The 20,684-nt window shown below is 38.1% G+C and overlaps 4 protein-coding genes across 7 annotated transcripts; 2 read left to right on the top strand and 2 right to left on the bottom strand.

Moving 5' to 3' along the window:
* Nucleotides 1-86: 86 nt before the first annotated feature.
* Nucleotides 87-6,809, top strand: LOC129792874 (mitochondrial enolase superfamily member 1-like). Its single transcript, XM_055832268.1, has 4 exons — nucleotides 87-266; nucleotides 1,706-2,047; nucleotides 5,600-6,051; nucleotides 6,114-6,809. The coding sequence occupies exons 1-4, from the start codon at nucleotides 171-173 to the stop codon at nucleotides 6,568-6,570; spliced, it is 1,347 nt and encodes a 448-aa protein (XP_055688243.1). The 5' UTR covers nucleotides 87-170; the 3' UTR covers nucleotides 6,571-6,809.
* On the bottom strand, nucleotides 2,062-5,433 carry LOC129792873 (inner nuclear membrane protein Man1). Its single transcript, XM_055832267.1, has 4 exons — nucleotides 5,211-5,433; nucleotides 4,408-5,090; nucleotides 3,005-4,271; nucleotides 2,062-2,932 (listed from the first exon to the last, which is right to left on the bottom strand). The coding sequence occupies exons 2-4, from the start codon at nucleotides 5,073-5,075 to the stop codon at nucleotides 2,633-2,635; spliced, it is 2,235 nt and encodes a 744-aa protein (XP_055688242.1). The 5' UTR covers nucleotides 5,076-5,090; nucleotides 5,211-5,433; the 3' UTR covers nucleotides 2,062-2,632.
* A 23-nt stretch (nucleotides 6,810-6,832) lies between the features above and the next one.
* On the top strand, nucleotides 6,833-10,428 carry LOC129792872 (WD repeat and HMG-box DNA-binding protein 1). The gene is made up of 5 exons (XM_055832265.1): nucleotides 6,833-7,009; nucleotides 7,072-7,780; nucleotides 7,845-9,149; nucleotides 9,214-9,372; nucleotides 9,840-10,428. Exons 1-5 carry the CDS (start codon nucleotides 6,933-6,935, stop codon nucleotides 10,314-10,316), a joined length of 2,727 nt encoding a protein of 908 aa, XP_055688240.1. The 5' UTR covers nucleotides 6,833-6,932; the 3' UTR covers nucleotides 10,317-10,428.
* Nucleotides 10,429-10,629: 201 nt separating this feature from the next.
* Nucleotides 10,630-20,519, bottom strand: LOC129792875 (homer protein homolog 2). Of its 4 annotated transcripts, none has more exons than XR_008750844.1 (8): nucleotides 20,386-20,519; nucleotides 17,024-17,376; nucleotides 16,828-16,955; nucleotides 16,418-16,657; nucleotides 16,089-16,349; nucleotides 15,861-15,992; nucleotides 13,461-13,844; nucleotides 10,630-13,332 (listed from the first exon to the last, which is right to left on the bottom strand). XR_008750844.1 is itself a non-coding variant. In XM_055832269.1 (7 exons), exons 1-6 carry the CDS (start codon nucleotides 20,409-20,411, stop codon nucleotides 15,885-15,887), a joined length of 1,116 nt encoding a protein of 371 aa, XP_055688244.1. In that variant the 5' UTR covers nucleotides 20,412-20,519; the 3' UTR covers nucleotides 10,630-13,844; nucleotides 15,861-15,884. The 4 variants fall into 4 exon arrangements, 2 of the variants coding, with proteins under 2 accessions (XP_055688244.1, XP_055688245.1); XR_008750845.1 differs by having other exon boundaries at nucleotides 16,418-16,654; XM_055832269.1 differs by having other exon boundaries at nucleotides 10,630-13,844.
* Nucleotides 20,520-20,684: the final 165 nt, after the last annotated feature.

Below are 20,684 nucleotides of genomic sequence, written 5' to 3'. Positions count from 1 at the left end.
TGGCCAATCCAATAAAAATTCTCTTCGGCACTGATAACGGATTCGTCGCGACTGCGATCACTTACAGCAGCACACAGCCCCGCGAGTATTAGTTTCCAAAACACCTCCGTATTGAGTGCCCACAACACTGCGGTTGCTATCCCACAAAAGGCCCCCATATAACACACAAAATGATTCCCACGGGAGTTGATCTTGAAATTGTGAATGTCGATGTGAAGGATATCCGTTTCCCAACGTCCTTGGGAGCTCATGGATCGGACGCAATGGTGAGCATAAAACTCATTAGAAAAATTAAAGAAATAAACTGCAGAGAGTCCATCGCTGCAAAGGAATTCAAGAGAATGCTCTCACTTTTGTAGATTTTTTTGTTTAGATGAATCGTTATCATTTTGAACAATTTGTTTAGTCATTATTTTGCACTGTGATCGCACGGAATATGTTGTGGGTAACATTATGTGCTGCATTCAAGAACAAGAAATAATTTGAAGTATTTAAATAGGGGAGAGTGGGATTAAAATAATTCACTTTGCACCTGTAAAAAATTGTCCGCGATTTGATAGTTTCTTATTTTGGAAATAATTAAATAAAAATCTTAAAATCCAAAAATCTTTTAGTTTAATTTTATAATTTTCTAGTTTTGAGGTGTTTTTTTTAGTGATGACAATAGCCTTTTTACACAAAATAGGGAAAATATTTAATCTCATAGCCAAGACACATTTTGTGCTATAAAAGGCAATACAGAGAAAATTATGCAAATTTTTAGCTAGCTGTTAATTTTATAGCAATAGGAGATTAATCGTTTAGGCCTTCAGATGCTCGATTCTTCCCTTTTAGCTGTGATTCTTTTTGATAATGGTTTAAGAATCGACCTGAAAGTATTTTAAAGTAAATTAAATTACGAATTTTGTTACTATAAAAACCATAGAGACGTACCATAAAACCTATAGAATGTGAAACTTTCTAATTTCAACATCACAAATCTTCTACGAAAAATGAGGGCGCTGAACGCTAAATTTATAGCAATTGAAAGTGAATCTTAGGAATGTTTTATGGGATAAGTTTACACGTTATGGTACGATGTTTCGAGTGCTATAAACAGAAATTTTCCTTTTGGGCGGCCTTATATGACTCAAACATTTACAAAACATTGCTTTCATCTTCCGTAATCAATAGTAGTTAAAAATAATAATAAATACGCAAGTTTAACATTTTATAGCAACCGAAAATCCGACTTTCCTTCACTTCATCTTCAAATACGCTCGCTCATCTTTGCCCTTCTATTTCATAGAAAATTGAGTGAAAATTATGTTTTTTATTAAGTACTAAATTGCTTAGAAGTCCCCTTGTTTTAGATGATTATTTATTAAAGTTATTTTTATGTTTAACACCAAAGGTCAACAAAAGATTGAAAAATCACCTCGACAGATCATTAATTCGTATGAAATTGTTAGAATATCTAACTAATAAACCTACAACAAAAATTTATAACCGGAATATCAAATCTTTCCTTTTCTATTATAGCACAAAATGTGTCTCAGCTACGTTTTCTAAATTGTACTAATTTTTTAGACCTTTCAAATCTTTTTTTTTACGAGAATACCAAAAAAAATCTTTGAACTGACTAATTAAAAAAAAAGAAAGATTTTCTTCAGAATCAACTCCTTTATTTAAAAAAAAACCTTTCTAATAATTCTTTCCCTTCAAGCACACTGATCCCGACTATTCGTGCGTCTACGTAACTCTTGAAACTCTCCGTGGTGTCTCTGGGTACGGTCTTACCTTCACTCTGGGCCGCGGGACAGACGTTGTAAAGTTGAGCGTTCTCACACTTAAGCACCTCATTCAGGGACGCAATGCCGGTGAGATTTTTGCCAACTTCTCCCACATTTGGCGTTCCCTCACCAGTGAATCCCAACTACGGTGGATAGGCCCCGAAAAGGGTGTTACACACCTCGCTGTGGCGGCTGTTGTGAATGCTCTTTGGGATCTATGGGCAAAACTCGAGGGTGTCCCCCTGTGGCGCTTACTAAGCACCATGGAACCCGAGGTAAGTCTCTCACATTGGTGTTATTGAAAAAATTTTATTTAAAAATCTTCAAAAGTTCCTCGCAGCAACAGAGTTAAGAATTAATTTTCTTTCTTTTTTTTTAATAATCCATCTCTAACTTATAATGTTTTTATTATCTCTAAAAGTTCTTCTTTTCATCGTCAAAAATTCAATGTGGGGGATGATTTTTAAACAGAAATAGAGTTTTTTTTTTATTCATTCAGATAAAAGTGGGAAGAAGAACAAAACATTTTTTACCAACTAGAAAATCCCCTAAATTTGCACAATTTTTCTTTTTTTAAATATTTCTTGAATCCTCTCTCAGGGAGGGTGGGGGGAAGAGTTTAAAGTTTTTCTTTCTGCGTTTCCGGAAACCACAATGTGATTGAATCCCCGCTCCCGTTGTAAATGCTACTTATTAGCCCCCAAGAAATGGGGCAAAACTTGATGTTAGATGAGAGGCGGGGGTGGAAAAAACTCATGAAAGGGGATCGCGCGTAATTTTGAATGATAAATTTTACGAAAAATGTGTGATATGGATGTAAAGAAAATATGATACCGGGTTTTTGTGGTCCGCGCCTCTTTCTAGTCCTCATCGTCGTCATCGTGGAAGGTGGTGTCCGGCGGCTCAGTCAGGAACTGACTCATGGAGAGATTTTTTGAATTTGACGGCCTCAAGGGGGCCGCACTTGCGGTGGATTTCGGAAAGCGACTCTGGTACCTTTCGAGCCGCAGGAATTTAATGGAAACAAGGCGATTGTCAAACCACCAACCATTGATCTCATCATGCACAATCCCCGCATCCTTGGGTGTGGCACAGCGCACGTACACGCAGCACGCTGTCTTCTCCAGTTGCACATCGAGAATTTTGCATTTGGGACCCACCTACAACGTACAAAAAAAATCATTAAATTATTCAAATTTCCCCCAGAAGTGTTAGAGCAAAAGAAATCTCACCTTCTCGAGAATTGCATCCGTTATGATGGTCTTGAGATTGGGATTGTTTGCCTCGAACTTCTCAAACATTTGCCGAATTTTCAGGCAAGCCGTCGGTGGATCCTTGATCTTGTTGCTCTTATCGAATGCCGGACTCTGCCACTTCTTCACCGTACTCCCCCCAGCTGCTGCTGAATTTCTGTGATGCATCCCCGGTGTTACGCTATCAATCCACTTAATCATCCGGCAATCCTCCCCGTTGCGTGACATAATCTCAAACTGCACCCTACTCTCATTCTTCTCCAGAAACTCAATAGCCTCCTGCCAGGCTGCCTCCAGCTCCCTCCGCTGGGCAATTGGGATAATTTTGTCACGCAAATGATTCACAACAACAAACCCACCGGCCTCATTGGATGCCTGTTCCATGAGAATATTAATGATATCCCCAATAATACGATCCGTTTTTGCCTGTCGCATCCTCTTGACGTGAATCACAAACTTCCGGAAGAGATTCGCAAGGTAGAAAATTGCCCCCAAGAGTGCCGCAGTGCCCACAATGAGGAAGAACTTCTGCATTTTGCTCCGCAGCAGACAACTCAGCGGTAAACGTGGATTGAGGATACCAAAGCAATTGCCACGGGATTCACGTAGTTGGACGACTTCGTTGAATGTCAGGGCATCACCGTCCCTATTGACGTGATTCACACGCCACTGTGGATTCCTCTCAATCAGGTACTCCATATTGTGCATTTGCTGCACAATTCGTGATACACTCACACCGGGATTTGTTCGTGACACCACCTGAATCACCTCAGTGGCCGTCATGGTGAACCCCCGTTCGGGATCCCGACACCTACTCGCCTCCACTCGGGCCTGCAGTTCAGGTGCAATTGCTTTCAGCATCTCCAGCGCCGGCTCCACTTCATCACGTCCAATACACGTCAATCCGGATCGTGATTCAGCCACGGCATCCTCACAAATATCCACGGTGGCCGTATCAGCAGATAGCGTAGCCCCCAGGTCGGGACTAATAGTCAAATAGGCAAACACAATGAACGTGATGAAGACAATGAATGCAGTGACAAGGAGGCATGGCACGAGAGTCTGCTTGAAGCCATACTGCTCATCCAAGCGACTCATAAGATTCGACAGGGCAGTCTGGACACTCTGTGGCTGCTGCGGAGCCCCAGGGGAACGAGGATGTGTGGGTGTTTCCGGTGCATGGTGCACAATGCTATCGATTGTCGATGTGGAGGAATTCATTTCTGGCATTGGGCTACCAAAATATCTGCAAAAAAAAGCACCAAGAAAAAAAGTTAGGTTAGAAAACTAAAAAATTTCCAGGAGCACCTCGACTGCACCATCCTTTACTTGGCAGCCCCTTTGGCAGCACAGAATAACAACAAAATGTGCAATGTTCCTACCTGTTGCTGATCCTCCTCGTGGCAGCTGCCTCCTGACTCACAGTTTCTCCGCGTAACCGAAGGAGTCTCTTTGTGAACTCACTGAGATACGGTGACTCCTCGGCTGAGTTGTGCCCATTCGACGACATCGAGGTATTGGTGCCGGACAGCCGTGCCGCACCACCAACATCTAAGTACGATGAATCGGGTGTATCCGCCTGTGGCGTGTAGCGCTTCCGGAAGGAGAAGCCCGACAGGCGACTACTGGCGTATGAGTTGTGCTTGTAATCAGGCGGCAGGTGGATGTCTGAATCCTCATCAGTGTCCGTTGCCACAATAGGTGGCGGCACAAATACCGAATTCCGTGGCTGAATGGGCACCTTAACCGTGGGATATGCACTCTGACGCTTCCTAGCTGCCGGTGGGGGCATTGTGCTGAACTGTGGTGTTGACCTGGCGCGGCCGTGTCCCGTATCAATGTCTGATTCCTCCCCGGATGAGTATCTCGTCACATACGACGTGTCCCTGCGCAACTTTTGATCTTGCTCCATACGCGTCCGGAGGCGCGCAATGAGTACCTTTCGCGTTGTCGCCGTCACGGGTTGATTGGGAAAGCCATACTGCACAAGCAATCGCCCCACTTCCGCATTGCTCAATCGTTCCAGTTGATTTTTCGTTTTGTTCATCATTCACAGTGTCAATTCCTACGTGGGGCCCCACGGATGAGGGAGCAGGGAGAAAAACAAAACACACGGAACGTCAAAATGCCCCCAAAACATAACCTAATAGATGCTATTTTTAGTTGTGCGTCATTCCGTACGAACCATTTGATTCTCTGCCTCTTCCTTGCCACATAAACGTCTACTGCATGCACAGGAAGCACTTGCAATGCACTCAAACCTGCCAATGGGGCTCTTTTGCAGTGAAAATTCCTCGGAAAATGTCTGAAAATCGCACAAATAACAAAATTCTTGAGAACCTTTTATCCAAGGTGGCTGTTTGCTTTTAAATTACACGTATTTTTTACGGCATGTTAAATTACACTACGACACTTACCGCTAATTTTGTGTAACTTATTGAAAACAAAAAAAAATATTATATTATTTTTTCAATTTATTACTTGGTAAAAGAACGTAAGATAGCTCCTTAACGTAGAATATATAATAGAGACAAAATATCATTAAAAATGCTCAAAAACAACTTTTCTTTTTAGCTTTTGGTATCTACGATTGATTTCCGCTATATATCGGATGTCATAACACCAGCAGAAGCCATTGAAATGCTAAAAAAGGCCCAAGAAGGAAAAGAAGAAAGAATTGAGGAACTTCTTAAAACCGGATATCCCGCCTATACCACTCAAGTGGGTTGGATGGGATATTCCGATGATAGAATCCGCGAATTGTGTAAGAAGTACCTCGAATTGGGCTTTACTGCATTCAAAATTAAAGTCGGAAGAGATATAACGAGTGACATTAATCGTTGTCAGCTGGTTCGAAAGGAAATTGGCTATGAAAACACTCTCATGATTGATGCTAATCAAATCTGGGACGTTGAGGAAGCCATTGAATGGGTTAAGCGTCTTTCGCAGTATAAACCACTCTTCATTGAGGAACCAACATCTCCAGATGACGTTCTGGGTCATGCTACCATTTCCAGAGCTCTCAGGTAAAATGTACCTTAATCTATTATTGTGATTTTTTCGCAGATCATGAAGATTTAATTTTTAGACCTTTGGGCGTTGGAGTAGCCACCGGAGAGATGTGCTGCAATCGCGTTATGTTCAAGCAATTCCTCCAAGCGGGAGCAATGCAATTTTGTCAGATTGATTCCGCCAGAATTGGAGGAGTTAATGAGATTTTGAGTATCTATCTCATGGCCAAGAAATTCAATGTGCCAGTTATTCCGCATGCTGGTGGTGTGGGACTGTGTGAAATGGTGCAACATCTGCAAATGTGGGAATACACTTCACTCACAAAATCAATGAAAATGATTGAATTTGTCGATCAGCAGCATGATCAGTTTATTCATCCAGCTACAGTTGTTAATGGCAAGTACATGGCTCCCGTGGCAGCTGGCTACAGCACTCAACTCACTGACGAAGCTGTTGAAAATTATGAGTATCCATGCGGAAAAGAATGGCAAAGGATGTTTGCTGAAGGAATTTTCGAAGAAATAAAATACTAATTAAGAAAAAGTCAAGAATTTTGTCTTGTAGATGGTTTAATATCCAGAAAACAGTAAAAATTAAAGTAACAAATTGAAAAAAAATGTAAAACAAAAAAGAAATTAAATTACAGAGAAAGAAACAAAAATGATAAAACGGTTAAGGCTTAAATCTTAAAAAATAAAAGATTTTTTCTTAGAAATGTTCTAAATAATAAATTACTCGTGTAATAAATGTAATAAAATACTTTACCCAACTATCCAAGACAGATTTGTTTATCCAAGAGATTTTGGCGCAAATCCTGTTTATGATTTGAGGTTATTTCTCTTTGGGAAGCACAATTTCTCTCTGTGTAAATTTTAGCAATTTTTACTTGAATAAAATGAAATTTGAACGTTCTCTGACACGCTATGGTCATGGGAGTGGTTATACTTCTGTTTGCTATGAAACCGGAACTGAGTAAGTTGATACATTCCCCGGAAAATCACTTCCGGAATCAAAATGTTTTGCTTTCTGTGCAGCAATATCATTTCATCCGGGAGCGATGGTGATATTCATGTGTGGAAGGGCGTGGAGGATGATGATCCCATAACTGGCTGTGCTGGAGAATTCATCTCTTGTCTCGCCTTCTACGATGATCGCATCTTTGTGGGCACAGAACTCAATGTCATCCAAATCCTCACCCATCGAGATTTTGATCGTGACGGCACTCAGTTCCGTTTTACTGCCCCCGCGACTGCCCTCCGCGTTACTGATAAGTATGTGGCAGCTGGGAGTGAGGATACGACGATTAAAGTGACAATTAAGGAGAAATCCGAAGAGGTTGAGCTGACGGGACATTCTGCACCAATTCTGGCGCTTGATGTTAGCCCTGAGGGTTACCTGGCTTCCAGTTCCGGGGATGGTACACTGAGGGTGTGGAAGATTGACGATCAGAGTGTTGTTAAGACCATTGAAGGATTCCCATTAGTTAAGACTATTTCACTGGCTGAAGGATTTGCAAATCCGTCATTTTACCCGAAATTCGGGAAGTACTTGGCCTATCCGAAGGGAAAGGAAATTATCGTTCTGGAATCATCCAATTGGACACCCAAACACGTCCTAAAGAATGATAAAATATCCGGAATGTTCTCAATTTGCTCCTTCTCCCCATGTGGGAAGTTTATCTGTGCAGGAAGCACAACAGGAGAGATCAGTGTTTGGGATTTTAACACCCTCGAGTGTCTCAAGGTTAGTAAATTGGTTTATTACATCAAAAAGAATTGCTGGGATTGAGAAAAAATTCCCATTTTAGGGTCCAACAAAGGGGGAGAATAGTGACATGATCACATCCCTGGATTGGTGCTCGAGTTCTGGAGATCAAGTTGTTTTTGCTGACAAAGCTGGGCAGATTGCATGCATCACCATCAAAGACAATGAGGGGAAACGCCTGGCAGATGTGGCGGAAGATCGTGAGAATTTCCTGGAGATGGAAGCATTCGGGGAGTCTGGTACAGAGAGTGAGGACAGTGAGGATGAGGACAATGAGAATTGTATCTCCCTCAAGCGCATCAAGAAGGCAACCCTACGGCCTGTGGAAGATATCGATGAGGACGTGAAGAGTGTAATAGACATCCGGAAGGAGCCTGAAGTTAAGCTGTCACCGCTGCAGGGACCATTTCAGCCAGGAGCTACGCCGGAAGGGCTGGAGCATCGATATATGGCGTGGAATAGTGTGGGCATTGTTAGGGCACATCGAACGGACACCGAGAACTCCATTGAGGTGGAATTTCACGATGTAGTCGTCCATCATGCCATCCACATGAATAACTTCCTGGGGCACACCCTTGCTGGGCTAAGTGAGCGCGTCCTAGCTCTCTCTGGATGTTCTCCGTGCAAAGTTGTGGGAATCGCGTTGGGAGCTGGAAGTAGGGAGTGGTCAGTGAGTCTACCAGGGTGTGAGGAAGCCCTCGCGCTCACTGCTTCGGATAAACTCGTCGCTGTGGCCACAGATGAGCGCCTCCTGCGCATCTTCACCACTCTCGGAACACAGAGGGAAGTTATCTCCATCCCAGGCGCTCCTGTTGCCCTTGCAAGTCACTCTTCTCGCCTCCTTGTCATCTATCACACCACTTCCACAGCTCTCGATGCCGATCAGCATCTCAGCATGATGCTCATTGATGCGTTTGGTCTTCAGCTGCGCTCCATCGACACGAGGCTCCCTCTATCGCCTAAATCTCGTCTCTTCTGGTGTGGCTTCACCGATGCCGGATCTCCGGCCACCTTCGATACAGCTGGAATGCTGCGGATCTTTGTTCGAACGGCCAATCTTTGGTATCCTGTCTGCGATCTTTCCCAGCACACAAATGGCGCATCCGACACGTACTACATTGTCGAGGTGTCCGAAGAGAAACAACTCGTCCGGGCAATTCTTTGCCGCGGGATTTCCTACCCACTCACCTCACCACATCCTGTTGTCATGGAGATTCCCCTGCAGATACCCCTGTGTGAGATTGAAGCTGAAAAATCCACCTGGGAAGACGCCCTTGTGCGTCAGGCAACATTCAATGTGGACAATCGGGAGAAACTTATGCGCGAAACAGCCATTAAACTCTTTGCTGTGAGTCTCCATTTCGATCTTTAGGGGAAGGAATCCATCTAATCATGAATTTTCCCTTTTTCAGCTGGCCTGTAGGAATGAAATGGAAGCACGTGCAAGTGATCTCATTGAGATGATCGGGTGTGCACAGCTTGTCCCCCTGGCTGCAAAGTACGCCAATAAACTCGGCAGGATCCACTTGGCAGAGAAATTGGGGCAGATGTTGCCACAAATTGAGGAATTGGTCAGTATTTCCTTGTTTTCCTTCGTCACAAACTCAAAACTTTGCTTCCCAGATCGGTTTGATATGTTCCCGGAAAGTGCTATAAGTGGCTGAAAGTTGTGCATTCGTCCTGCCCATTGCATCTGGAAGTTTCTAAAGGATCTTAGAAACTTCCTTTTTAACACCCGGCTGATCCTTGATTTCATCTTCAGGACAAAATCTGAATCTATAAAAACACTTCATGCTATTCCAAAGGGGACTTCCCAAATGGAGAGATTTGGACCCAAAGATGAAATCAAGGATCAGCCGGGTATTAAAAGGAATGTTTCTAAGATCCCTTAGAAAATTCCTGATGCCCTGGGCAGGATGAATGTTCAACTTTCAGCCACTTATAGCACTTTCCGGGAACCGTTCTGGGAAGAAAAGTGTACAAACGTCAAGTTGCTTTGAGTTTATTCATTTTCATATCAATAAATTTTTCTTCCCAGGAGCGTGAACGTGAGAAGGAGAATCGTGGTTATCCGGAAATTGAAGAAACCCAAAATATCTTCCCAATGACCCCTACGCAAGCTCCTAAAACCCCTTCTACCCCCATTGTAGCCCCTAAGCCCATGTTAAAGGGTTCCGGGAAGCGAAATCCCTTCCGGAAATCCACAACTTCATCCCCTGTGACCTCCTCCGGTGACCCACTGTCGCATTTAACTGAGAAAATTGTCGGTTTCCCCCTCAATAGTTCCTTCACACCCAAAACCGACGATGAGAAATCATCTGAAGCACCTCCCAAGACTTTCATGGTGTGGTTTACGGAGAATCGTGATGAGCTGCAGAAGGAAATGCCCACAGAGCACACCCCAGCGCAACTCACATCCTTCGCCATGAAGCGCTACAAAGCCCTCGTGCAAACCCCAACGGCTAAACGAAAGATGGACAATGACGGAGCTGGACCAGCAAAGAAAGTTTGCTAAATTTCTGCAACTTTATTTCACATGTTAGCCCATGTTCGTCCGTGTTCTTCCCATTGCGATACTTTCTCCATTTTTTTTTCTTTTATAATAAACATTTAATTAAATTCAATAATATTTATCTATTTTTTAAATAGATTACTTTTCATCTTCACTAAATCGATAGTTTTTTTTCCATTTGTTTTGGGGAGCAAGAAATTTATTTTTTTTTATACTAAATTGTTAAAAGTGGAAGTGAGTTTGAAATTGAGACGTTTTTTTCTCAAAATACTTTTTTTTTGAAACATTTTTTTTTCTTTCAGCCCAATTTTCTCCATTTTCTTTTAATTCTCTATCACTAAAGTTTTTCTTCTCATTTTTATTTTCCTTTTTTTTTCTTTCTAATCATAAAACTAAATTATGGCGGTTGGTAATACAAAAAAAATTAATAAAATTAAATTAGGTAATAATAAAAATACATTTTCTAGTGGAGAGAAAGGAAAAATAAATACATTACAGATTTTCTCTCAATCACTTAATTTATACGACATAGTTTATCATAAAACATAAACAGCTGTCTTTGTACATAATATCATTTGTTAGTTGGTATTATTGATACCACTGTGTGTAAAGTCCTTCCTTGTAAAGAAAGGTACACAGAGGTAAAAAAAAAAGAAAAGATATAATAATAAAAAATATAAAAACAAATTATATAATATCTCTCGCGAGTAAAATATTCATTTTAGTGGAGTTTTTGATGTCGTAAAAATTACAACGCTCACTTTCATTTGACATTAGAGTATTAATTGTCAAAAAAAATGACAGAAAGACAACAAATGTCAAAATGGCTTCTGTCACAAAATGACATTCGAGCATTATAATCGAGCGACATCTTTATACTTTTTTAATGTTAAAACAATGATCTTTCTTTTTCATTAATTAATTCTAGTAAAAGCTATAATACTCAGGAATTCATTTTAACATGCACGTCACTGGAGAATGTGACTGTTTTTTTTTTAATGAGAATTTTCTTATATCTGCCGACTAACTAGCTCTATCTCTCCGATGGTCTCATTCTCTCTCAATTTTCATTTCTTTATTATGATACTTTCAAAAAAATGAATTTAGGGGGTAATTAAAGATTGATTTATCTTCAGTAGGTGCCGTCATTCCACTATTTTGTTGACAAAGCAAAAATTTAATTTTGTAAAAATCATCAAATATTGACAAGAAGTTCTCTTTGACCAATTTATTAAAAGCAATTTGTCTTGTCAATATTGAAAGAAAACATTGAAGATCACTTTTTTTTGTGATAAATTATGATTTTTTTTTGTGCAAAGAGCGAAAGAGATTAATTAATCAAGATTAATTGTTCTGATCCTTAACTCACAATTAGCTGCCACAAAACCACAGAATGAATAACCAAAAATTCTACTGGATTACAGTGGCGTAGTCAGGGATTGTATTTGGGTGTTTCAAATCGTTCATATTTTCTAACTGCTGGAATAGTTTTTTTTAAATGATTCTTTATAGTTGAAAAGACATTATTTTCAAGTTAAAATTCACATTAAAAAATTTCCAAACGTTTTAAAGAAAAACGTCAAACGTTAAAAAAAATGTCAATCGTTCAAATAAAACGTGTGCCGATAGAATAGAAATGTTTGACACGTTTGACATTGAAAGAAAAATGTTTGGACTAAAAAAAGAAAAGTTTAACGTTGGAAAACAAAAGTCCAACGTTAAACCAACGTTAAAAAAATGTCAATATTTCAAAAAATAAAAAAAAACGTATGCCGTTAGAACAGAAATTTAGCATTAAAAAAATGTTTGGCATTAAAATAACAATTGTTTGACGTTGGAAATAATTCATCAGACTTTAAAAAATTGTCTAATATCAGAAAATAATTTTTAAAGGTTTAAAGAATTAATGACAAACGCAAGAAAATTAAGTGAAAAATGTTAAAATTGTTAAATACTATTCAAGAAACGTTTGACATTGAAAGAGAAACGTTTGGAATTAAGAAAAGAATAGTTTGACGTTGGAAAATAAATTTCAGTCATTACAAAGTGTCAAAAGTTAGGAAATAATTTTTAAAAGTTGAAAGAATTAATAACTAATAAAAAAAAATGAAAAATGCTAGAACAGTTGAACATTAATTAGACGAGAAACGTTTGGAATTGCAAAAAAAAGAACTGTTTGACGTTGGAAAAAAATGTCAGACAATAAAAATGTTAAGCGTTAGAAAATAATTTTTAAACGTCAATTGAACTAAAATGACAAATGCCTGAAAATCAAACGAAAAATGTTAGAATTGCTAAACATTAGACAAGAAATGTTTGATTTACAAAATGTATTTAACATTCTACATTCAAAAGAATCTCAGCTAAAAAAATTACCCCTTAGAATACACATGTGACTACGCCCTGTTGAACTTTAGAAAATCTCACAAAATAGTTTTATCACCCCTAAAAATTTGCATTGTATTGCGCGAGGGAATAAAAGAGCAATTTGTTGATTTTTTCAATGAGCCATCAAACTTAAGCGAAACTTTATGTATTGACAGAGAATTTTTTTTTTCATCATTTTTTCATCTTTGTTTTGATTAATTCAAACATTTTTCATCATCATCAATATATTCCATTAGCTAAATTGATTTTGCATTAATCATCCCACACAATCTTTACGCGCCCAAAAGTGCTTTAAAATCTCTCGTTTTTTTTTCTTTTTACTTTCTTCATCATCATTATTCTTAATTGCACACTACTTAAATGTAAATACTTATTGTTGATTAAGTACAAAACATTTTCATCTTCATCCCTTATACTTCTCAAGTTTTTTTTTACTAATAAATATCATATTCATACACTTTTTCCCATTATTTTCTAATTTTTTATCTTTTTCATTAAAAATTACGAATATTGTGGTTTTTTTTTTAATTCTTTGCTGTTTTAAAACTTTCAATGTGTCCCATCCACACATTTTTAAAAAGGGAGATTAAGGGGTAGTACAGCGAGAGAGAAAAGACAAAATCGCCAGAGTCTGTGTGATGAATCCCAAAATTATTAAGATTGTGTTTTCTCACATTTTTTTCTTTTATCTCAAAATTTACCTTTTCCTTCTTCTTTAATTTAATAAGAAAATGTATTTTGAATGTGTTTTTTTCTTACCTCCAAAAAGTCCAAAAAGATGTATTAGTGCAGTGAATTCTTGAGTAGCAATGGAAGTCCAGTTTTGGTTTTATTTTTGGAAACCAGAATGGTTGCGGTGTTCTTAGTCTTTGATTCAATTACTTTTGCATTCCTTGTTGTTGATTGATTGTTATTGCATTTATTTGCATCGCTGCAATTCTTCTCGGCTGCCGCCGAAGCGGCCGCAAGGAGTGCAATGGTTTCCTTTTTTAGCTGATCATGCTTCAGCAATAGCATCTTTTGGGCTTCTTCGAGACTCTTCTGACCATTCCCATTGTTAATACTTCTTACAACTGCATCAAAGTCCCAATCTACATTTGAGCTGTCATCCAAAATTCTCTTCGACTCAGAAACTTCCGCTGGCTATAATTGCAAAGAGGAGGGCAAAACAATATAAAAAGTAAGAAAATATTTAATTTTTATTCAAATTAGTTTAGCTTTGTTTTTATTTTAAGCCTGTAGGGATATGCTTAGTTGTCTAAACGTCCTAAAAGCCAAAGTTTTCATTAAAAAGTAAAATGAAGTAAATTTTGATAAAACCCAAAATAAAACATTCTAAGTCAAATTAAACTTCTGTTGTATTTGATGCTTAAATTTTATAGCTTGTACTGTCCAAGACAAGATCAAGAAGATAAAAAGTTTAGATTAAGGGGGGTCTCTTTTGAGAGCTGGTGAAATTAAATATTTTAATTTTTCTTGGGGTTTTTCTTAAACTCGGTTTTCAAGTGTTGGTGACATTTAAAGACTTAGCATTAAAGAGTAAGAAAATCACTTTCCGCCATCTTAGATGCGACGCCATCTTAGATGCGACGCCATCTTGAGATTTTCCTCAAAACACAAAGGTAGGTTTTTCTCAGGATCTACTGGATGGATTTTGATGGGGTCAAAAGCAAATGAAAGAGGAAATACCAATGCAGATTTTGATGTACCAGAATTTTGAATTTCCATCCTGGGGCTGAGAAAAGTGAAAAAATGTGACTTTTGTTCAGATATTTTTGACGTTTTTCCACTTTTCTCAGCCCCAGAATGGAAATTCAAAATTCCGCTACATCAAAATCTGCACGGGTATGTCCTCTTTCATTTGCTTTTTACCCCATCAAAATCCGTCCAGTAGATCCTGAGAAAAACCTACCTTTGTGTTTTAGGGCAGTTCTGCGGAAAAGTCGGAAAATCACAAGATGGCGTCGCACCTAAAATGGCGAAAAGTGATTTTCTTACACTTCAATAACTAGGCTACAAATGTAACCATCATCGGATATCCAAGTTTAAGAAAAACCCTAAAAAATTTCAACATTAAAATTGTGTAAATTCTAACAGATTTCCCAAGAGACCCCCCTTAAGAGTACCTAATGCTATTTTTTTTTAAATTTGTCAATACTCAATTAAACGTTAAGATCAGAACTAAAAAAGCGTTTTTAGATAAATAAAATCTAAGCAACAATAAAAAAAAATGCCTTTTTCCCTGTAAAACCAGTTTTACAATTATCTAAAACCAATTCATTTCCACTCGAAAACAAAAAACAAAAAAAAATCATTTTTAAAAATCTGCTAAACGTTAGAAAAAAATTAAAGAGCATAAATCGTTAAACAATTGAGAACGTTAACAGTTAAAAACGTTAAGAATGTATGAAATTTGTGGGTTTTAGAATTTTTTTAATCTCAAAAGTTAAAATTATTTATTGAAGGTTAAATGTTAGAATTTTCGATACAATTTCAAACGTTAAAATTTTTGAAATATTTCAAACATAAGAATAAGGTCAAAACAATAGGAGCATCGAACGTTAGAAAAGAAATATTAAACGTTATAAATGCCCAACTTGTCAGAAGTTACTTTTTCAATGCCAACCAACCAAATGAAATGTTCTTTTTTAAGCTGTTTTTTAAAAAGACAAAAAAGCTCTAATAATTAAAGTTTTCTTATCTCTTTTGCACTAACCTTTTATTTAAAAAAAAAATCATCAAAAATGATCTCATCTCATATTTTTTTAAATCTTTATCTCTATTCAATTCTTATTGAAAATCCTACTATTAGAACTTCTCAAAAATCGTCTTTATCAACCCTAAAACTTTAAGCTTTATAGAATAGAACGCTATCTCTATTACTCCTCAATTTGCTAAACTTTAATAAACAAATTCTCCTTTATTGTTATTCTTATCAAAATAATCCCCCCTCTCCTTTCCCCCGCATGCCCCTACCTAATTTCCACAGCACGTGCTTTCTTGAAGCTATATTTATGTATATATAATTGGCATTATATATAGAGAAACTTTGACATTCTTCCCCGAATGGCATTTTGCCAAAACACTTGCAAATTCCCCACCTAATTGTTCACCGAGATATTTGCAAATTCGCCATGTTTTACACAAAAGTGCACTCACCTCATTTGTCTGCCTCCGTGAATCTCAAGTAGTTTTGTTGCCCATGAGAATTTTATCCATTTCCTTTTGTACTAACATTATGTCATTGAGATGCTTGACGAATTGAGCATTGAGCTGCATAAGTTGCTTCATCTGCAATAAATCGTCACGAGAAGAGAGAGAAAAAAAAAACAAATTTGAGGGTATGATTGATTTTTTTGCTGGAGGAATCATTGGGGCGGTCATTACTTTTACCGATTGATCATTATTCCTATCCTTGAGACTCATATTGGCAGCTCTGAGTTCAATCTCCTGCCCTTTGAGTTCACTTTCGAGTGCTTCAATCTTCCCTTTGAGCGAAATAACTTCCTTTCGCAAATCATCCGCCATTTCACCCCCATCCTTGGGGTGGTTACCCTCAATCTCCTGAAGACGTGCCTTCATTCGTATATTCTCCTCCTTGTACGTGTGCAGCTGTCTCTTCCACTCATCAACGTTCTGGGTGGATTCCTGTTTATTTTTAAAGTTTTGTAAGAAATTCCATCAACTTCCAATATTTTGTTAAAAAGAAAACAAACCTGCAGAGCGCTTGTGAGGCGAAGATTATTACTCTTGAGCGTGTTCAGCTCAATTTCCCACTTTTTGGCATTTGCCGAACTCTGAGCTAGCGCCAGCTTTAGACGCTCATTCTCATATTTGAGATGCTGCTCCGAAGGCCCACTATCGACATTGCTGAGTTTGGGCTCATTCCCACCCACGCATGTGCCCAAGCTCACAACATTCTTGTGGGATGGACTCTCCGGCTTTACCATTTGCTGCTGACGTTACCGAAAGAAATTCAGGGTTGCAAACAAAAAAAAAAAGGATTAAGAAAAAAATGTTTATATGAAATACTATTCTTCCATCTCAAGTTACAAATTTTGATAAAAATTTCAGCTAAAAAGTAATTTTTACTTTGTATGAAGAGAAAAAGGTTTTGTGCCTTTACCTGATTTGACATTTGACCCGTTGGTGGATCCACAAGATCAGAATTATTCTCATTCTGCATTATGGATGATCTCGATGTGATCGGTGAGGTGTTTGCCGATGTAACAGGAGTGGCTCCTGTGGAATTTCCTGTAAATTAAAAAAAAGAAAATCATCTCAAAACAAACAACAAAATACAAGAAAAAGAATTTTCTAACCATTGGCATTCTTGGACATGGCATTCTTGGTGGCTTCCTTGACCTCCTTGAACTTCTCAACGAATTTCACGAGTTCTGGCTCCGAAGAGAAGCCCAATCCGTACACTGTATTGGCGCGTACATCACTCCACTGCCCGAATTTCTGCGAAGTCTGCGTAAAGGACATATTGGGCGTTATGGTGGAATTAATGACGGCTTTACTGCCCTCAACACTGATAATCCTGTAGAGATTTCTCGAGGAATCATAGAAGAAGCTCACGGATACCGCCTTAGTGCTGGCCGTAATCCACGTCCTCTTTGTCTTGGGATCGATGTGAAAGACATGAGCGTTGCAGGTGAAGATTGGTTGTTCCCTATTACGGTATGATACAATGAGAAAAAAATTCTCCCCCCATTTGGAGCACAACATAAATCAATTGCGGCGAGCAACACAGGAAATTCCAACATTCAATGTGTCATTATCCATTATCGTGGAGGAGGAAGAGCTTGAGGTTTTTTTATTTCGCGAAGGCACATTTTTGCGCCACAAGTGCGACCGCATGGCGCAAAAAAAATGAAATAAAACAAAAATTGGAACATCAATTGAGGCTACAAACGAAAATATCTCACCGAGATCGAATCACATCATCGTTCCACTCGGCATATTCAACACAATTATTTAACAATTTCATTAAAGAGAGACTATATATTCAATTCACTCGCGAATGTTGCCTCACTTCTGTCTCACCACACCATGTCACTCATTCATCCACCCAACCCCCTCTCTCGCGCACATTTCTCAATGCATCAACCCCCAACCGCCCCCTCCTCGAGGACTACCCAACACAGCCACAGATTTGCAAAAGAACAAAAATGATTTACTTATATAGATATATTGATAAAGATTTAACGGATTTTTTTTTAAATTCCTGATCAAAAGAAATTATTTCCAAAGTAAAAATGCAGAAAGAAAAATATTAAAAGAAGAAATGTTTGAGCGTTAAAAAAAGAATCATTAAATCTCATAAAGGATATACGTTTAATCCTTTAAAAAAAATCCTCAAATTTCAAGACTAAAAAACGTCAATTGGTTAAAAAGAAATGTCAAATGTCAAAGTGAACGTCAAACGTTAGAAACAAAATGTTAATCGTTTAAAAGGACTCGATAAGCCTCAGAAAAGAAACGATAAATGTTAAAAAAAAAAAAGAATTCAAGGATGTTAGAAAGAACATTAAACGTTAGAAAAGAATTGTCAAATGGCTTATGACAGGCGTTGAAACAAACGAGAAACTTAAAAACAAACGTAAAATGATTAAAGAAAAGCATAAAATATTTGAAAATGTGAACGTTAAACGTTAGAAAAACATCCAAATGAATCATTAAACATCAAATGTTAGACAAAACACGTCAATCGATAGATATTGAGTATCAAACGATAAAATACCACAGAATAAAGAACAAAAACTGCCAATTTTAATGCAATGAATGCGTTAGTTTAGTTTATATTATTTTATAAGTTTTATAAACCTTAAGTTTGAAACAAGAGGGGCTTATCAGTATAAAATTATTCAAATCTTCGGAAATATTCGGACTATTCCCCAAAGAAATTAAAATATTACTTTCTTAGTCCTCAAATAACTCAGATTGAAAAACAAAAATCTCAAAAAAATATTCAATTTAGGCCCAAAAGTAGTAAATTCAAGTTAAAAAAAATAGTAAATATCCGTAAAATAGTAATTTTGAGTTGAAAAGTAATAAATCAGATTTTCTGAGAATATTCGGATAATTTGACCAATACACCAAAATATTTGGCAGATTAACCCTTTAAGGTTTTTTGGGTCATACGCTGACCCAAACGTGAAACATTTTATTTTTTCAATTATTTATGAATGTAATTGTTTTTCCATGTTACAAATGCATCAAATTCACGCATAAGGGGCCAAAGAAGATATTCTGAGTGAGAAAAGTCCTCTAAAAAAATACATAGATTAAAAATCGCGATAAAAGAGCGCATGTTTCAATGTTTTTATGTTTCACGTTGGACGTTAAAGGGTTAATACTCCTTGTATTTAAAATATTTATCTTAAATTTATTTTTATCGTTTATTAGATTGAAAAGAAAAAGTGATTCCTACTACACTCACACACACACCCCTTAAAAAAGTTTCTGGCTACGCTCCTGATTAATTAAAAATTACTTAGAGGCTCTTAGTTTGAGAATAATTCTACATAACTATACATAAGAAAAGAACTCTAATCATCTTTAATCTTTGAGCCCTTCAACTCTGTTGGGAATTTTTTTGTACATAAAAATGGAATGCGATGCAAAGAAATCGATTAAATTGAATGCATAAAGGTCCTTCAGTATCCGTCCGAAGGTCTCGGTGATACTCTGCCCACTCCCACACCCTCCCACACCAACATAAAGGGTTAAAATGAGAAGCAAAGGACCCGATAAAAACTCCTCCTCATCCATCCAGCAGCTGAGAATGTCAGCAGAAGAAAAACAGAGACCATCCAGCAGAGGAATTTGAGCATTTCAATTTTCTCACTGTCGCCGTGGAAATAAATCGTCATTCCGTGGGGGCGCGCACTAATTGTTCATCCACGTTAATTAGCATACCACAGATGATTGCTTCAAAAAGCACTCCCAAATAGGATTTTGGTGTTCATTCCGGAGCGCGCGCGTGTGAATTATTTAGAAGGTGATTGAGAAGATGATTTCCGTGAAATTGGAATATTTTTCGTCTCATCACGGAGCGGAGGAGGGAAGATGGATCTCTGCTTCGCAAGTGGTACGGATGTTGAAATAATGCGTGAAGGATAATGGGGTTGTTTTTATCGCTCTATGAATCTTATTGGCCGTTCGCTGGTGAAGGAGGAATTATTTCCAGGGCTCCCAGGGAGGCGCAAAGAATCCCCAAGAACAAATTCTTGAAATCTCCCAAACAATAAAACACCGTGCATTTCTTCTTCAACGTAAAAAACATTTAAATTCTCGCCCGGGGGAATCTCTCTGTGCTTGGGATCCCCGGGGAAGGGGTGTGGGGGTGGTAGGGCTGTGAGTTGAAGCTAAAAATTGTGGGTGAAAAGAAAAATATGCCAATTCTCCCCCACACTCTTCTTTCCTTTTGGAACTACTTTGTCTTCCCCCCAAAGACAGGTAAGTCTCCTGTGGTATCCCCAGGGATACATGGAAGCTGAATAATGCATTTTTTGCGTGCAAAAACACCAATTTGGGGCACAACAGAGGCCCAAAATGGTCCGTGCCGAGTTTTATGGGTGTGGAAAATCATTCTTCCCGTGTAAGCTTTTCCTCCTCATTTTGGGGACACTCTGTGGGGATATTTCACAATGCTGGTCCTACTACTACATCTATTTACCCAATATTCTCCTTTCCCGACGTCATTTTGTGCACTTTTCCACTACTTTTCCGCACTCACACTGTGGTTTTTTTCTTGCTAAAAATTGTGGGCGATTTTGGTTGTTTTTTGACGTTTTTTTGACAGATTGCAAAGCCGAAATTATTTTCGGAACTTTTAGTTTCATTCACATTTCATGTTTCATCTTATTATTGTTGTGTGTTTCACGAGAATTGGTTGTTGTTGTTCTCCGTGTTTTCTCAGCTTTTCTACCTACAGTTTTAGTGAAATTGATGCAAAAGAAAAAATGTGTTTTATGT

Source organism: Lutzomyia longipalpis, chromosome 3 (assembly GCF_024334085.1).
Source record: "Lutzomyia longipalpis isolate SR_M1_2022 chromosome 3, ASM2433408v1".
NCBI classification, from domain to species: domain Eukaryota; kingdom Metazoa; phylum Arthropoda; class Insecta; order Diptera; family Psychodidae; genus Lutzomyia; species Lutzomyia longipalpis.
This window is presented reverse-complemented; position numbering and strand designations above follow the sequence as displayed.

Coding starts and splice junctions, on each gene's coding strand:
- LOC129792873 (XM_055832267.1), bottom strand. CDS start 5,075: ATGATGAACAAAACGAAAAATCAACTGGAACGATTGAGCAATGCGGAA. Junction 4,272..4,407: donor ACGAGGAGGATCAGCAACAG/GTAGGAACATTG, acceptor TTTTTTTTGCAG/ATATTTTGGTAGCCCAATGC. Junction 2,933..3,004: donor CGGATGCAATTCTCGAGAAG/GTGAGATTTCTT, acceptor TGTACGTTGTAG/GTGGGTCCCAAATGCAAAAT.
- LOC129792874 (XM_055832268.1), top strand. CDS start 171: ATGATTCCCACGGGAGTTGATCTTGAAATTGTGAATGTCGATGTGAAG. Junction 267..1,705: donor CTCATGGATCGGACGCAATG/GTGAGCATAAAA, acceptor TTTCCCTTCAAG/CACACTGATCCCGACTATTC. Junction 2,048..5,599: donor TAAGCACCATGGAACCCGAG/GTAAGTCTCTCA, acceptor TTTTCTTTTTAG/CTTTTGGTATCTACGATTGA.
- LOC129792872 (XM_055832265.1), top strand. CDS start 6,933: ATGAAATTTGAACGTTCTCTGACACGCTATGGTCATGGGAGTGGTTAT. Junction 7,781..7,844: donor ACACCCTCGAGTGTCTCAAG/GTTAGTAAATTG, acceptor TTCCCATTTTAG/GGTCCAACAAAGGGGGAGAA. Junction 9,373..9,839: donor TGCCACAAATTGAGGAATTG/GTCAGTATTTCC, acceptor TTTTCTTCCCAG/GAGCGTGAACGTGAGAAGGA.
- LOC129792875 (XM_055832269.1), bottom strand. CDS start 20,411: ATGACGTCGGGAAAGGAGAATATTGG. Junction 16,658..16,827: donor CGGGTCAAATGTCAAATCAG/GTAAAGGCACAA, acceptor CGGTAACGTCAG/CAGCAAATGGTAAAGCCGGA. Junction 15,993..16,088: donor ATAATGATCAATCGGTAAAA/GTAATGACCGCC, acceptor GATTTATTGCAG/ATGAAGCAACTTATGCAGCT.